Source organism: Zonotrichia albicollis, chromosome 15 (genome assembly GCF_047830755.1).
Source record: "Zonotrichia albicollis isolate bZonAlb1 chromosome 15, bZonAlb1.hap1, whole genome shotgun sequence".
In the NCBI taxonomy this organism is placed as follows: domain Eukaryota; kingdom Metazoa; phylum Chordata; class Aves; order Passeriformes; family Passerellidae; genus Zonotrichia; species Zonotrichia albicollis.
Window position 1 is genome coordinate 18,348,229 of NC_133833.1, and position 18,058 is coordinate 18,366,286.

The following is an 18,058-nucleotide window of genomic DNA, read 5'->3' on the forward strand; positions in this document are numbered from 1 at the left end:
AGGCCTGCATCTGGTAGAATCACCCGTGGTAATCTTACTGTACTGTAGGCCCAGGTTAAAATAATCACTTAGGTTTGTATTTTTTGTGCAAAATAGCATCTGTATTTGCTTAGCCCATAGGATATGTACATTTCCTTTCATAACGGAAACCAAACAGTGACTTCACTTCACAAAGAAAAATAATCTTGACACACTTGCAGGTACATGCATATTTTAGATTGTTGCTAATGAAAGAGACTTTTTTCATTTCACTGCTCCCTGCTCAAGAGCACAGAGTGAATTTTCCTTAAGGAAAATCAGTGTTTAAACAGAATACACTTTAGAAGTTATTTAATGATGCTTGCTTTATTCATCCTTTCATATTTGTTCCAATTTTACCTTCTATTATCTTTAATTTGGGAAGTTCCACACTCAAAGTGCCTGCACATGGCCCTGCATTTCAGACAAGGGTTTGCATTGGAAGGGACCTTGGAGATCATCTAGCTCCAAACCCCGGCCACAGGCCGGGACACCTTCCACCAACCCAAGGCCAATTTGTGCTCCACAAAACAATGGTGTGTTGTTCCCCAGCTGCTGCCTGGCTCCGGGAGCGAGCAGCCGCCATCCTGAGCCTGCCCAGCCTTGCTGGTGCCCGCAGCTGCCCCTCAACCCCGGACCGTGCCAGGGCTGGGGCGCTGGGCCACGCGCTCAGGGCAAACAAGCCCCAAACAGCCCCTTGCATCCTCCTCGCCTGCAATCCTGCAGCATTTCCTGCCCACGCCCTGCCAAATGAGCAACAGTGACGTCTCATACAGTGCTGGGCTGGCCAAGGACAACCCAGGGCCTAAAACAGTTTAAACGATGACTTTAATAAAGATGTAAATGATGCTGTCCCCTGCATCTGAAGGCTGCGAGGTGAAAATGCAGAACACCAGTCTCGTGGTTCATGGGAGGACTTTGAAAACAAGTTGCTTATAATAAATTCACTTTTTGTTAAGGAAAACAGTCAAGGCATAAAGTGCAGGTAATGTGCCCAGTGTTAATTGTAAAACTGACAGGCGTTAGATGAAATGGGTAATTTTACAAATATAGCTGAAGGGGATTAAATTATGTGCAAGAATTATTAGACTGCATCTTACTTTTATTAAAAAAAAAAAAAAAAGGCAGCTATATTTTAGGAGCAAGGACCTGAAGAAAAAATTAACTCTAGTTTACCCACGATATACTTGAAATTCATCTCCAGAAAGAAAGTGCTCTTGGGCAGGTCGCGCAGAAAACAGGTCTTCCCTGTGGAAGATCAATTGCAAATATTTGGAAATTTCACGAGGAAAAATAACTCCAGGCCTGAGTGTACAAGCGCTCATTGGGGCAGGGGCTGGGCGAGAGCTTTGGGGCGTCCCTGGGACCCCGAGCCCGCTGATGCCGGCCCTGCTGCCTGGCAGCTCATTCCTGGCTGTGCCACGCGCTGGCCCCGGGCACTGTCCCGGCCCTGGGGCCTCCCCGACCCTGCCTGGCACAGCCCGCACAGGGACAGGAGCTCACACCCCACTGAGATCCCGAAAACTGGCAAGGAAAATCTGCTCATGGCAAACAGCGGTGAAAAAATGGAACAGAGGTACCTACTGATGTATCAAATGGTAAACGCAATTAAAGTTGAACACCCATTATTATTATTTAAAATAATTATTAACAGTATACTGCCTGGCTGGAGAGATCAGTTTCCAAAAGGGACTCTCTCCAGGCAATAAACCTGGACAGAGTGCTGTCTCCATATCCAATCCTTTTTTCTGATAAGACTTTTTGACTCCTTCAGGTCTATTTTGAGTTAGATTTGATGGCCCTTGTGGGTCTCGTCCAAGCCAGAATATTCTGTGATTTTCACCGCTAAACCAGCAACATCAAATTAATTTCACAAACAGCCAAGCTTAGCAGGCTGGTTCTGCCTGTGTGAACCTGCAACACCACCACTTGCTGAGAGAAGATACCTGAAAACCCACCAGTGTATAAAATTCTAAGATAAAAATAGCTAATAATAAAAAATATAATTAGTAAAAAATAGATTGTAAAAAATTTCTTGCCTAATCCTTACAATGATCTGTTCACAAGGTACAAATACTGTCCTCCGCCTCTCCTTTAATTAGTTTCACAGCTGTACACAGGGATGCAAACCCAACATTATTCTCCAAAAAAGGAGGCACCAGAATTTTGAGATATCTCCCAAATGTTTTTTTGGCACACAGCTAAGATCAGGTACCATGGCTTGAACATGAAATATACAATGTCAAATTTGGATTCAGACGTTTTGCAGACACTGCATGAAGTTCACCTGTCATTAGAACTGGTTTTGTTGTGACCATTCCCAGAGGACGAGATGAAACATGTCCTTGCAGTGCACACAAAGGATATGCAGGCAGGAGCCACTGGCCTTAAACTGGTTTCCCCAGGTGGGAAATGCAGGTTGAGCTGGAACCAAGGCAGGATTATGATTCCAAAGCAGCAAGGGAAAAGAAAAACCATGATGCATCAAACATGATGCTTTTTTTGAAGAACTATCAGAAACTCTTCAGAGCACACTTCATTAAATAGTCGTAAGAGACTTCTGAATTATGAATTAGGTAAGTAAAACTATTTTTTTTCTTTTTATGGAATAGGTAATTTATCAAAAAAAACCTCTGATGAGCCCAGAAAATGCATTACAAATGAACTTATTATCTCTGTGAATTATTGTTGTTGATGGGTTTTTTTGTCATTAAAAAGCAAATCAGACACTTCAAGTCCTTGATTTATGACTGCACCAATTTCCATTTAGACTGGTTTGCTCTAGCTTTGAGTTAGGAAACAGGTTTTGGAAGAACAATTATCAATGAACATATATAATAGAGTGAAATCAAGCAATCAAAAATATTAATTAGTTCAGTGCCTAATTCAAGTACCTTTTATCCCTGCGTTATCATGGGGAAAATACACCTTTGTATTTACATTCATGCAAGTTTTAACTACAATGTAAAACCTAAGGGGTTTTCCCCCCCTTAGAGGCATCTTTTTTGAGCAGGCAGGGTTGCACACACTTGGCAGTGGCTGCAGACTTGACAAGAGAACATATAAAAGCATTCAGAAAGAGGTGAACAGATACAGGGTTTGGCACAGAGAAGGTGAACAGGTACTCAGTTTGGCACAAACACAAATTAAACCACATAAACTCCTTGTAAGTGCACTCTCAATCATGTACAGTGTCTAAGGGCACAATTGCAGTGGATCACAAAGCTGTAGCCTCCCTTGAGATTTTAATTTGTATTAGGACTTTTCACCTGGAGACAGAGAACTTGTGCCTCTAAGTGTGTGTGCATTCCCTTTGCACTGAGGGCCTGGCCTGTGCCCTCGCCAAGGGATCCTGAGCTTGCAGATCTGGGGAGGTGCAGGAGCATCCTGCAGGAGCAACCTGTCCCATGTGGTGACAGCCAGAGCATTTTTTCAAATTTTATTCCTTGCAAATGTTCACGTGACTATGATAGATCCAAAAGCCATCTCCCCCCTGCATCATGTTTGTGGTCAGTTTGTCAAAGTCTACTGACAGCACAGCAGCTCTTTGCAGCTTTCTCTCTCTCAAGTTACCCAGTTACTTAAAATTTTACTTCTTCACTGGGGAATTATTCAGCAAATGAGCAGAGCTGTAATACATCCATGCTCATAACCTGCATTGGAATTCTGCACAACACCAATTTCACGCTAAGAATCTTGTAAAAGCAATTAGCTGTTTTTTCTACTTTGACCTTAAATGTCAATTCATGATCAGTTTGTTTGGAATTTGTGGTTGTTGTTTTTTAAATGAAACTTCGGTTAGGGTTTTAAAACCAGAAATATTTATTTTCCCAAGCTGTAAACAGGTGGGTTTGCTCACATTTATTAAGGAAGTTTGTGTGTGTGTTAGCATACATTACTGTCCCAGATTGCAGGGCAAGATGTATTCTATTTGCCATCTGTATGCCAGTTGTCTTCTGTTAAACAGGCAGTTTCCTTTATCTCTTCCACACCCAATTCTTCCTCCAAGGGGAACATCTGCTGATAATAGGCCATTGAATGTCACTGCATGGCTGATAAGAACTACAGCATCCCGCTGGGAGATGCTCTGGTCAGAGGGAGGAGCCAAGCATTCCTACCCGGATATAATCTGGAGATTCTGGAACATCAGCACAGCTTTTCTCTACTGGATTTCCCAGAGGAACAGCAGCTGCCTCTTCCACTGGATCTTCAGAGGAAGACTGCATCTCTCTACAGGATCCCTGCTCCAACAGAACCACACCAGGACTGCAGCCACAATTCCAACTGGACCGCTACCAACACCCTGACCAACAGGGTGTCAGCCTGTGTTCTGATTCTGTCAGTGTAGTTTTGGTTTACTGCATTGTTTATTTTATCTTTTCTTTTTCTTCCCTAATAAAGAACTGTTATTTCCTGCTCCCATATTTTTGCCTGAGAGCCTCCTAATTTAAAATTCATAGAAATTCAGAGGGAGGGGGTTTACATTCTCCATTTCAGGGGAGGCTTCTGCCTTATTTAGCAGACACCTGTCTTTCCAAACCAAGACAACTCCCTTTCAGAAACTGCAGTGTATGAAACAGAACTTGCCACAGAAATATAAGGCAACAGTGGCAGTGTGAATGTGAAGAAATTTTCCTCTTAGAACAGGTGGACCACTGCATTATGGCAATTCACCTCTGTAAAGACTAGAAAAAGAACAAATTGGTTTGGTCCAGTCAGAATTGAGGACAGAAACACCACCGTAAATAAGCACTCTGCATATCCCATCCAAATGAGCTAGTACTTCCCAGAAGATCACTTTCTCACTTCACAGAACTGTTCAAGTTGAACAGATTGCTCTAAAATGTGAAGCATAATTAAGCAGAACACGAGTATCAATTAAGCTCTATTTGCACAGAAGAAACTGCAAAAGAAGTATCATTCCAATACAGATCCAGATGTTTCAGTAAGAGAAAATGTCCTTAGATGTGTGTGGTGCTGTGAGCAAGCTCTCTGCTTGCTGGTGCACGCCCGGCAGGCTGGGGACAGCTCAGGGCCTCCCACCGGGCACAGACTGCCCTGGATGTGCTTGCATGGGCACTTCGGGCATTTCAATGGATCCTGATCTCGGGCAACCAATAGTGCCTGGATGTCTTCATAAAAAAATTTATGTCCCAGTGTTTAGTTGCCAAGAAGCAGAACCAGAAGGGAGGCTTCAGGACATTAAGACAAAAGGACAGTGCCTGAACCCCACTACAGCCGATGTTCCTTTAAGTACAGACTACATACTTCTTCCCGACTCAGATGAAGCTGCTTTTGGTACCTGTACCCAGATTCTCCTCCCACAGATTATTTTGAATGCAGAATAATACAAGGAATTGATACATACACAAATACACCACTGCCCAGGGTGAGAGCATTTTCTTGCTGAAACTTTTCATCCAAATAAATGTCAGTTCCTGATGGCAATTAAAAAAAACAGAAAACCTCATCCAATACACTATATTCTTTGGCATTAGTAAAATTCCAGTGTGAAAGCAGCAAGTTATTTCAAGATTTCCAACAGTTTCTTACAAGGAATTCCTTTTCTCTTTCCCGAGGGCCTACCTAGCTTGTGGTGATGTTTCAGCCAACTGCTTCCCCATCCTTCACCCCTGGGGTTATTCCCTTAGGAAGGGAGTGAGTGGTCAGAAGGGAATGAATAGTTCGCCTGTCCTGAACACTCTGCTATCAGCATTGCTGTTGTTACTGTTTGTTTGCTTATTTCATTGCTATTTCTAGCGAACTGGTCTTATCTCAATCCATTATCTTTACCTTTCTGTCTCCAATTCTCTTCTCCATTCCACTGGAGGGGGGAGAGAGAAAGCGAATGAGGGGCACATGGTCTGAGGTGTTTCACTGGCAGCATCAGAGAAACTGTGAAACTGGGTGAAACTGAGACCTCCCTGAACTCCTGTGCAAGAGCCAAACCACCAGCTGGCTGCTCCAGCCAGGCAGCAAAGCAAACAGGCAGGGAGCTGAAAGCCCAGCACAAAAGACAGAAGAGTTTCAGGAAACAGACGGTAGCTTCACAATTTCCTAAACTTGGCCCAGTTAGTGGTGCTAGGAACCTTACAACTTTGTTCCTGTGGCAGAAGGTAATTTGGGACAAGCACAAAACTTCCTTCCACTTTTCTGTCCTTATTCTGCTTCTCCTGGAAGGCCTATAGGGACAACCACTGTAAGACACTTACTAGGATGTAAATGCAACCAACTACACACTTGGTGAGTTGCTGTGAAGCCAAAATATTTAGTTATTTAAAACTTCACCATTCTCTGGATTAGAAGATTTAGATTCTACTATTCTGTCTAAGGATCTTTCTGCTTCCAAAACCCAGTAATTTTCTAACTAGGAAAGGAAGGCCGTGAGGTTTAGATCTTCCCAGGCTGGGGTCCAGCTTTGATCAGTCCCCTAAAAGCATTGGCAAATTCAGATCTGGTCTGTTTTTGAAATACCACCAACAGAGAGTAATTTGAGACTAATAAACACCAGTGCTTGTAAACACTGGAGGTGTTCTGGCTGACAATGTTTGAGGACTTCTGTGGGCAGAAAACAAATACACAATTAGGAACATGACCAGTGCCAGAATGCAGCTTATTAAATTTTCATGCTGACTCTGATTACTTTCATTTAGCAGCACAGATGTTAAACCAGAACGAGGAGACAGAGTGCCCATGAGTACTGGGAAATGGCTGGCAATACGAGCAAGATTTGGAAAAGAGTCATTAGAGCAGATGTTGCACACATGTGCGCTGATTGCTCTTACAAGTCAGTTGATTTAAAAGAAGCCACGAAAACATTTGACTATATTAGGTTTCATAATTCTAATTGTTTCATTCTGTTTTAAGGAAGTTAAGTAGCAGCTCTAATGCAATCCATAGGAGTGTCATGGTTTGGAATGGGAGGAAATTCAGGGAAGTGATGCAAAGTTTTTTTGTTTAACTGTCAGTCTGTTGAACCAATGAGAACCTGGACATGCCTCTGTGAAAGACGCATGTTAAAGACACAAAAAGCCAGGAACTCTCTTTTCTGGTCGGCAAAGAGGTAACAGGCCCCGGCGCTGGCCCCCGTCTTGGCCAGGCCGGGCGGTCTCGCTGCGGGCTGTGCCCCTTCCCCCTCCCCAGGCCGTCCGCCGCCCCCCATCAGCCCCGTTCTGGCCAGGCTGGGCCCCAGCAGCTGCTGGGCAGGAATGGGGGGAGGCTGCTGAGCCCTGGCCGGAGCAGAGCTGGCAGCGACTCTGAAGATCTTGGCATCAGAGCCCTTCCCCCAGCGCAGCTGAGACCAAAGGCAGCCGTGCATCCTGCAGCCCATGATGTGTGGCCCTGAGGCTGGAAGTGAACGCAGAGAAAACCAAAGATCAACTATGAGATCGATCCTGACACAGCCCAGCCGCTGCTCCCACCACGAGATACCGGTGGCAGGTATGCCCCAGGCGTGATGTTCAGTGCTTCAGTCCTCACTCGAATCAGAGAAAGGAACAAGATGCAAGCATGTAAAGAGACAACATGAAAACATCGAGGTTAGTGAGGAAGAAGTTACGTCTCAGATGGGAGGGAGGAGAAGATGCCTTGATCTTCAGGCTGAAATCCCCTTGTAAGCTATGGAGAAAAATTTTTTTTCCCCCCTATAATGCATGAAACCATGGGGAGATGAAAGTGTTTGAACTGATATCGAGCAAAGGCCTCCATGTTAAAGTAAGCTGGTATTAAAGTAGCTGTGATCCCCTAAGCAGTTTGAACCGAGAAAGAGAAGGGTGCCTTCTCACATGGCCCCAGGAGAAGATTTCTGTTCCCAGGATGAGGATTATTTAAGAGATAGATAAAGAGAACTTTTGTCTTTGAACAGCTCATCTTTAAAACAATACCCCATAAGTCAACATGGCCCATTGACAGGCTCTGGGAAGGCTTGTGGCTATGGGAAGGATTTCACGATGGCAGGGTTCTCCAGGCAGCTGCTAGTCCTGATGAAATTGAGAGCCATGAGAGAACTGGTTTTTTTCTCTTGTGGAGAAGTCTCCATAACCTTCACAAGAAGTACTTCTCTCCCTAAGTGAACTGAAGAAAGACTATTTTAGAGGTGGTAAACTGACTGGAAATTTTAGGTTTGGTTTCTTAACAGTGGAAAAGGTTGTGGGGGGAGGAGAAGTGTTCTGAAGGGTTTGTTTTGATTCTCACTACTTTTTTTCTTTTAGTCACTATTAATAAAATTTTCTTTTTACCCTCTTAAAGTTTTACGCCTGCTTTGCCTTTCTTCTAGTCGTATCTCACAGCAGAAAGTGAGTGCCTTGGTGATTGGCCAGCACTGAAGCCCGCCACACTCCTTAGTGCATTGACTCAGAAATTTTAAAATTGGGGAAATCTTAAATTGGCAAACCAAAACCGTCACATGAAGAAAATCTGCCAAAGAGCAAGAGGCACAAGGAACAGGTTGAGATGAATGTGTCATCATGGATAAGCTCATCTCAGAGCTGAACCTTGCACAGAAGAGCCCTTTGGCTCTTTCTCTTTTGCTCTGGGCTTTGACATTTCCATGGGGACCACCAAAGAGAAAACACAACCAAGACCCACAACCCGTGATAGGAACTTCTGGTCTAGGATCAACCTAGGGAAGGCTGACCAGCTGCAGGTGCACAGTCCTAATTATTTTAGGGAGCAAGAAATACTTAGCTAGAAATATTTTAAATGGTGCATGTGAAGAATAAAGAAGAAAAATTTCCTTTTCAGAATGCTTCAGATTTCATCTTGCAATGTCAATATTCCTTTTATTCATCTACATAAAATTTAATTAAGTTTTGGCCTAGTCCCAGAATAACAGGACAATGGAGAGCTAGAGCACTGTATATGCAGACACACAAAGGCAGTCTCTGTGAGCTGCGAGTCCTGCCCTGGCACCTGGGAGCCCTCAAGCCCTCACTCCAGTCCTGAGGTGTGGGCACAGGGCACTCCTGCCCCTCCGGCCCTAGGACAGGTCTGGCAGCTTCACCTTCACTACAGGACCTTTTGTCCCTAAACCTGTGAGAAATTATGCTAACTTTTAAAATTTCAAAGGTTTATTAAACTTTAACAAAATACAACAAAGGACCAAATAAGGAAAAATTACAGTGCTGGGAGCGTGGAACTAAACCACCACGTGCTCACCCACAAAATGCATGCTCTGTCTTTTATACCTATGGTGTTGTGCCAGGTAACCCTAATCCCTCCCAAAGTCTGCCAATTAACTCTTCCCTGCTGTCCACTGAGGGAGACTGCTTCCTTGCAACTTCACTGGAGGGCAGGTGTTGCCATGCCTGCCCTCCCCCAAATGCCCCAAGCAAGGGACACAGGTACCCCAAATGCCCCATGCAAGGGGCACAGGTACCCGCCTGCCCTCCCTCCACATGTCCTGACTACCATGGCCGTCCCTTGGCAACTGTACAGGGGGAAAGGGGACTATGGAGAGAACAGAGGACATCCAAACAACAAATCACAATAACATAACTATCCAGCAATAAAACTTCTTGGCATACACATAATATTCATCCTTTAACTGGGAGAGCCAACCATTGCATTACTCATCTATAACAAACCCCAGTGCTCTCAGGTGCACTCAGCTCCAGCAGCCCCTCACACCAGGTGTGGTGACAGACCCCACCACTGCCACTGCCACTGCCACTGCCACGCATGGGCACACGGCTGCAGCAGGGAGCCAGGCACTGCCAGCACTGCTGTCAGGAAGGGTGGTACACATAAAATGGACAAATTAAATGTTTTACTCTTTCAACTGTGTGAAACTTCCTTTTAAGAGAGAAAGAATTAATTTAGGACTTAATTAAGATACATTAAGATTAATTAGGACTTAATTAAGATACATTTGGATATGCATCCTCAATTCAAGGTTCCCATGTGTGGGTTTAAGAATTGCAGAAGGGGGCTTAAAGTAATGTTAATTATATTCCATTTATATCAACTATTTATATAGCTATCCCTTTCCAATTATAAGCATGTCTAACTCAATTCCTTCAAGAAAAGCAGCCTTGTCCTGAAATTCTTGAGGATCCTCTTCAGTCAAAAGAAATCTCTCCCCCCAGAACCATAAATTTATCAAGCCAAGTGAAATTATTCCAGATTTTAAAACATGACACTTTCAGACAGCTTTCTTGTGGTTCTTGAATGTTTCTGAAAACACGGAGACAACCATGAAAGCACAGGCAAGGTCTGTATCTAGATGAGTGATGCTTCATGTCTGTGAGAATGTGTTCAGCATCAACAGGGGAAGCTGGAGCACAACTCTTATTTTAAGACTTACTAGTAACAGTGTGTCCATGATGCTTTGGCAAATCAGTGTAAAAGACGAGCAATTTTTAAGATTTCACCAGAGTGAAGCCATCCCAGACACTGCCCTGGGGTTGGTGGAAGGACGTGTCTTCAAAACCCTGATGGCCTTTTCCAAAGTTCACACAGTCAGATTCAGGTCACACACCTCTCGCTGGTTCCCCTCAGTGCCCCCTTTCCTTCCCTCCCTCCTCCTGCAGGGAGAGGAGAATCTGCTGCCCTTGCTTCACCTGCTCTCAGGACACTGAGGCTGGCCCCGCTCACAGGAGCTCACTGCAGCAATGGGAACAGAAACCACAGCTGACTGCTCCTCACAGGACAAATGAAAAATTACGAAACACATCTGTCTGCAAGATTTCAAACACCTTTTGTGTAATAGTGATCTAAGTTATCTTTAATGGTACAAGCAAAAAAACCTATTTTTTAACCTGGCCACATCTCTTTAAAGTGAATGCTGTTTTCACACTATTTAACTTCTATGATTTAAACATGTGTGTCAAGCGGGAAAAACTCCACACTTATTTTCCTTTCTGCTGCAATAAGAAACCACATCTATTTCATATAAAATTTACCACCATTATTTATTAGCAGGCAGAAAGCTTCTGGGTATAATAAAAATTTGGTACATAAAGCTGCAGCTTGCCTGAGGAGAGGGGGAATTAACTGTAATAAAACTCATTTAAAGAGCCTCATAGTATCACTTCAGAAATAAGAAAAAGAGGGGGAGAGAAGCAAGAAGAAAAAGAAAGATTTTTTTGGTAAACCACAAAATATTTTCTGTTCTTTCTGCTAAATTCTCATATGAAAAGTCAAGTTTTCCTCTCATGGCTACATTTAAGAGTATACATGGAAGGAATATTTTCTTTTCCACATTTGCTAACATTTTATCTCTTGACAGACAACAAAGATGTCTGATAATTTCTTCCTGAGTATCAGATTATTACATTCCTATTTTAGAGACTTTTGATAGCCACCACACACAAGGAAAGGGTCAGCTCTTTAAGCACACCCAACCTTGTGGTTAAATGTTGAGGCCAGCTTGCACAGCTTCACTCAGGAAAATAATTCCAGAAACACCTAGAAATGCACTTGTAACACAATGGCAGGACTGAAGAGACAAAGACAGAACTCAGGGAGACGTTCAGGACTTGTGTATTCCAGAGGGACATCCGTCTTGCCTGGCTGAGCGAAGCAGGCAGGGATGCCAATTTCTTTAGTAAGGTATTATCCTTACCGTGTGCATTTAGTATTAGATATTGGCTGTATTTCCCACTATTTGAAAGAAAAAGAAATAATCTTCTTGTGAAAATGAAATCCCTTCAGATTATACTTCAGAATTCTCTTTCGGTCTTCAGGAGGTTGGGTTGGTTTTTTATTACCTTTATTACCTACTCTCTTCTAAACAAAGTAACCTTCATGCAACTGATGTACAATTCTGCCTGAATCCCTCATCATCCAACAGCTGCTCCTTTCCAAAGTACATCAGAGGAAAGTCTTGTAAGGGAAGAGACAATAAACAATGAGAGAACAGAAAGGTACTCGTCAGGTACAGAGAGTTTGGTCTGTAACAATCGATCACAGACACTCTAACATCTATCAAGCAGTCTGACAGCTGATTCAAGAGCATTGGGGGATCTCTACCCTCCACAGCAAACACTTCCATGGTTATAAATGAAGAATAACTTTGGCAGCTACAAGCTCTACAAGGACAAACTCAGCTTCAGTGATGCTGCCATTCAGTTTAGAACATGTTGAGCATGTATTTTTCTTGACTCATACTAGCTTTTCCTTAAAACCAAGCCCTGCCTCGCAGGTACTAAAGCTTGCACCCTTCTCCCCTCTAACCGCCTGATGCCTCTAGCCCTGCTGCAGCTGGATGGGATGTGCATCCCCATGGATGAGGGCAGCACCCAGCACCACATCCTGGCTCAGGGAGCTGCACTTCTGACATGCACGGCCACCCCCAGTCCGAGAGTGTGCAAGGTGGATTTTAGGCAGCAGTTACAGTCCACAGTCTCTCCTGCATCTCTACAAAATGGGTAAAGCATAAGCTCCTCCTCTTCAGAAATATGTTAGATCAGTTTATTATCAGTGCATTTTATCTTGAGAAAAAACTGAAGCCAAACAAAAATTATTGTAAAAAATAAAACTGAGGATTTCCATCAAGCTTTATACAGTGCAATTCTTTTTATTTTAAAATAGTTGACAGAATATTAAGTGCTTCTTGCAACCTTGTTCCCAGCAGATAAAGTGATGCATATAGGGAGGAAGTCTGAAGGGATAGAGACAAGATGCAAGGGAAGAAGTATATCAAGGTACAAAACTCATGTACTGTTGCATTTTTATATACATGGAAAATTACCAGAAGCACAATAATCATGGAATATGGTGTGGGATATGTCAGAAATTTTTCTGTGGCATATTGGTATATTCCTTTTGCACATCTACCATGTTATTTTAAGAAAGGCCCATTTTAAGTAGTGCTTAATAAAATACCTAATCAAGATAGTTATCTAGCTGTTGCATCACTACTACAAAGGTTTGCACTTTTCAAACCATTAACTTAACACTCAAATCCTTCAAACACTGATGCATAAAGCACAATAACCAATTCTACTTCACACACTAGTGCACTTTTTATCTTTCCCTCAGCACTCTGCCCATCCCACTAAAAATACATCTCTTTCTTCTCCTGGTCATTTGCTCCAGGATTTCAAGGAGGGCACTTCTATACTTCAAGTCATGATCACTCCCATACCAGCAATTAAAGAACATGACCTAGGGAAGTGCGGGGAAGTGCATTGCCAAAGAAGTCAGTCAGATGACACTCCCTACTTCCAAATTCCTTACAGAGCATTAGCATCTCACTGTAATCGACCCAAAGCAAGGGGGCTGAGGTAGCTGTTCCTGGCCAGTGCTGCCTGTGGGGAGCTGACACTGCACCAAGAGCAAGAAGGGAACAGTTCCTCAACCAGAACCTCCGTAAGACAATCCTAAATATGAGGCTGTGTGGAATGCGTCCCATGATATTCTCATCCCGTTTTTGTTCTTAGCTTCGCAGGACTGGTGATCACTATGTTTTCCCTATCTTTAGGGAACTGGGACACCAAAGACTGGCCCTTCTATTTTATCCTATAAGGGAGAAACAGCTAAAAGAGAGGGAGGGATACAGGACTATGTAATTTTTTTCACCTTTCACTTCACTTCTTGGGAAATACTGAAACAGCCAATGATGCATCGTCACTGAATGGCCAGAACTGCTGGAGAACATTTGTCAGAATGCATCCTTGTGCAGAGGAGAGAAACAGAATGCATTACACCTCCATCCCAGTAATCCTTTTTGGCCCTGTCTCACATATCATTCACTCCTGGCAGCTGGGGAAAAGAAGGGTCTATGAAAGGGCTGTGAGTCAGATGGAAACTGATTTGACAGCTGGGAAGAATTGAGAAAAAGCCTGAAGATTCCTATTGATGGATTTCAATAAAGACAGATGCAAAGGGCTGCAAGTCTGACAAGAGAGCAAAGCACACAGGTACAGCTGGAGATCTGCGCATGATCCTGGGTCCGGAGCTGAACAAAAGTGACTAATCTCAAGAGGCTGCAAAGACAGCAAGGACTTGCCCACAAGTACTCACAGGAACAGGCTTTTCCAGACAGTTTTTTTCTCTGTATGGGGGTTTTTTCATTATTGGTATTTTTTATTTAAACAGAACAAAGGAACATGGTTTAAGTAAGCTTGTTCCATCTTCAGAACAGTACAGTTTTAAAAGAAATATACATAGCCAATTGCAGTGTCCTATTTTAGTATTATTACGCACAACTATGAGAACACAGCTGGAATTTCTAGGTGTTTAATAAGGTTTTTATTTTTAATAAGTAAAAGTAGTGATCATTTCTAGTGAGCATCAAGTTATGATAAATACTTGCATTGCAATGTAATCATCAACTTTGCCTTTTCCATTGCTGCCACGAGCACATCAAAGAAAACAACTTAATGTCACCTTTAAAGATCTCTGACTTACTGAAATCTGTATTGCATGATATTAACAACCACCCACATTATATTAATGTTCTAATTTAGCATATAAATAATTCTTAGTACAGGAACAAAGTCAAAAGGGAAAAATGCAAACTTATCTAATAAGTACCAAGTAAATATATCTTGGTTTCCAAGTGAACTCTTTTGCAGCCAGAAACAGAGATTTCCAATAAAACCTATCCAAATCTGATCAGGTTTATATAGTGTGTTCCTACATGTTGTCAGGCAGCCCATGCAATGAGAGCTCTGTGCACCAGTACCTGTGGTCCCTTACAGAGGTAAATGCCATCTCCTGCATCTGCAGGGATGGAGCAGCACTGACTGCTGACCACCAACAAGCACAGGCAGAGCTCTTCCATGGACACAGCGTGAGCTATTTGCTCACTTTTACTCCTCTCGCCTTCACACAGACACGTTTCTCACCTGTCAGATACTTGACTCTGCTGGGGAAACACTAGGGAAACTCTTCTAGGAAAAAAATAATTGCTTCAGGAACAGACACTGGAATTATAGTAACTAGGTCTACAAAGGAGGTATAAAAACATTCTTGCAGTTAATGCAAAGCAAATGCAATAGCAATGCATATGCATCAACATTTTACTTGTCACCTATTTTTAAGGTGAGCATTTCTGCTGCCATTATTTGAAATTAGTTGTCATTGTTGGAGATCTTAATTTATTTGTAATTATGTAATTGCAATCCAGTGACAATCCAAGAGTAAACTAAAAGCTCCCACGATATTAATTTTGAAATAAGAAAATAAATAATGTAATAAAAAATACATGCTGTTTACATCTCTTAATAGAAATAATTCTTAATTAAGCAATTTTTAGTATTTTTTCCTAATTCTGCAGGAGGATTTCTAGGATAATGTGACAGCATTGATTTTACTGCAGTAGGGTTAAAATTCCATCTACTTTTCTGGATCCAGTAAAACAGATTCAATATATAAATTTTCTTTACTTTTTTGGAATCTTTTGCCAGCCTGTACTAACCCATATCTTGAAGAAATCTGAATAAAGAAACAGAGGTTTTATGCCAGTATTTTATCTTTACTATTTTCTTTGGTATATAAACTTGACACAGTTAATGATCAAAGCAAGAATATAGTCAGTGACTTGGGGGACCCTTTGTTTTAAAAAATACCTCACTTGCATAACAAGGAAGTTATTTTCTTTAAAAATTCAGTGATACCTACATCCCTTTATAAAAAGATGAACTTTAAAGCACACTTAGTTCTTAAAACCTGTATGCTTTACATCTGGGAAAACCTTTAATACAAAAAAAGTTCACTACATTAATTTGAGTTCATTACATTGATTCACTACAAGTTGAAGAGAGACCAAATCTTCCAGCTGATGAAAACAGAAATATTTATTCTTAGATTATGTGTCTGGAATGGCAATTACAGCGAAGTTTGTTTTGTTCACATTCAATCCATCATGTCTTTAATCTGCAAATTACAGTCACAACAAAACTCTTGTAGCCCTATGAAATCATACACCTAATTATCTGGTTCTGGTTCCATTATCCCAAGAGGCCCTTTCCTTTTTCAAGTTTGGTTCTAATTCATTTTCAATAAAGAGCAAGAATTACAAGTAAGAAAAAATGATTAGGAAAACTTAAATAATACACAAGGCAAAAACCATCACAGCTTCAGATTCTCTCTAGCTAAGGTAATATATCAAAAGCAAACAAAAGTCCTCAATAAAGCATAAATCAGAATTGCCTCTTTGCAGCCTGTATGATTCTTAATAAGGACGAAGCCCACACTGAGAATCCATGCACTGGCAGACACCACTTTCCTCCCACAGCCATCTGCTGCCTACACCGGCTACACTCACATGCATTTCAACACAAGCAAATAGCAGCTGCAAAACTGGAGTTCTCTTACCATCTGACAAGTCAATTAGCCCGAGGTAGTGCAAGAGTTTCAGAGAGGAGCACACCACCACCACAATCCCTAAAGTCTGGAGTCCCTCTGACTCTCCTTTCGTCCACATCCTGCAAGGCACCACACGGACACCCCTGGTGTGCCTGCAAACAACTGCCGGGCATCAGAAGCTGAGAAATCCTGTTTCAAGCTTTCCTTCCTGCTGCTCAGCTAAGTGCACAGCACATTCCCCTCTTCCCCCTCTCTCACTCCCTCACTTTCCCAGCCTCTCCCCCTCCCCTCTCATTTGCCTTTCTTTTTGGTTTTTTTTGGTTTTTTTTTTTTGTTTTGAACATGCAAGCAACTCCTGCATTAAACCATAATCTAAGGTTTCCTTTTCTTTTTTTTCTTTCACCTCAGGGTAATTCTCTCAAGAGTTTGCTCTGCTCCAGAACAATTGAGCACCACGCTGCTAACCTCAGCGACATCTAACATCTTTTTCTTTTTTTTTTAAATACCTGTGATACCAGTTGCATTCGAGATTTTTCTCAGTAATTCTGCCAATGCAGATGCTTTTTGTCAATGCCTCTTCTGCACTGCATAAGAGAATAAGGGAAACTGTAGGAGAGGAAAGGGCTTTCCTTTGCTGAATGCCTCCCCTCACCCACAACATGCTGGGATGAACAAAATCACACTTCTGACATCCCCGTGTGCACCCACACCCAGCCCAGGAGCTGCAGAGTAATCCTGTCTGTTAACAGCTCCCCTGGGTACGCAGCTGGACAGCCAGAAGTGCACTCACCATCTGCAATGCAGCCACACTGGGGTGGGCCAGGCTGGCTGAATGAGCTCCCCTTGCAGGCAGCTGAGGCAGAAGAGCAATTCCCACAATTTCATCCCAGTGTTTCACCAGGCTGCTGGCACTGGGCAGCACTGTGGGCTGCTCACAAGCTGATTATGTATTTCCCCATTATCACCAGAGATGAGAAAACACTTGGTTTCGCTGCAATATTGCTACACCAGTAAAGGCTGGGGTTTTCAAGCATGCTATTAGACACTGGTAGTCCCATGCTGGATGTTCAGGAGAACTGAGCTGACTGATGCCTTTCATTTTACGGGACTCAGAGGCTGCTGCATCCCCACAGTCCAGCCCAACCCAGACAATCAGCAGCTCCTCCTTCCTGCAGTTCCCAGTGAGCAGGGCAGGTTGCCTTTACCCCACAGCACTGGGCCACAGCCTCTCCTGGTGCTGACTCTGCCTTAAACTGCTGGTGAATACCAACATCAGGTGCAGAATCTCAACAGGATTTTGTGTATCATAGTAACTAAATAGTGCACTGGATTGCTAAGAGATGCTCATAGTGAGGCCAATTGGAGGTGCAGACTACTCGCACACACTTGAGTGATCAAGTCAACAAGCAATGAGCACTTTAATTGAATTTGAGCTTTATTTCTCTATGTAGGTGGCCAAGGAGAACAGACTAGCAAATGTGTTATGAGGGCTCTCTGCCACGGGCATCCACCTTCCCAGAGCTCAGTGGCATTACATCAAAGCCTCTTCTCCTGATGAATACTTTAGACCAAAGCAATTTTTAGTGCTCTGTACCATCTGCCATATTAGGTTTTCATTCCCCTGGCTCTATGGCTGGCTATAATGCCACATCATGTTTCATATCTCCCAGATTAACACATCCAGCTTGAAAACTATCAAGGATCTGAAGTCACTGTACTGTCAAATCTCTCCCAGATAGAGAGGATAATTTGAAAGAGTAGCATGAGAAGTAGACCTCAAAACATT

General features: G+C 42.7%; 1 protein-coding gene across 5 annotated transcripts in view; it reads right to left on the reverse strand.

Annotated features, from left to right (window-relative positions):
- Nucleotides 1-18,058, reverse strand: part of LOC102060828 (A-type potassium channel modulatory protein KCNIP1) — a 169,310-nt gene that overhangs the window by 20,678 nt on the left and 130,574 nt on the right. The window contains exon 1 of one of the 5 annotated variants that reach the window (XM_014271337.3): nt 16,282-16,486. The exons of the other annotated variants lie outside the window; for them this stretch is intronic. Within the exon in view, the coding sequence (XP_014126812.3) occupies nt 16,282-16,390 (109 nt within the window). The 5' untranslated portion in view covers nt 16,391-16,486. Of the gene's footprint in view, nt 1-16,281; nt 16,487-18,058 lie in introns of those variants that run through there. 5 annotated transcript variants of the gene reach the window in all.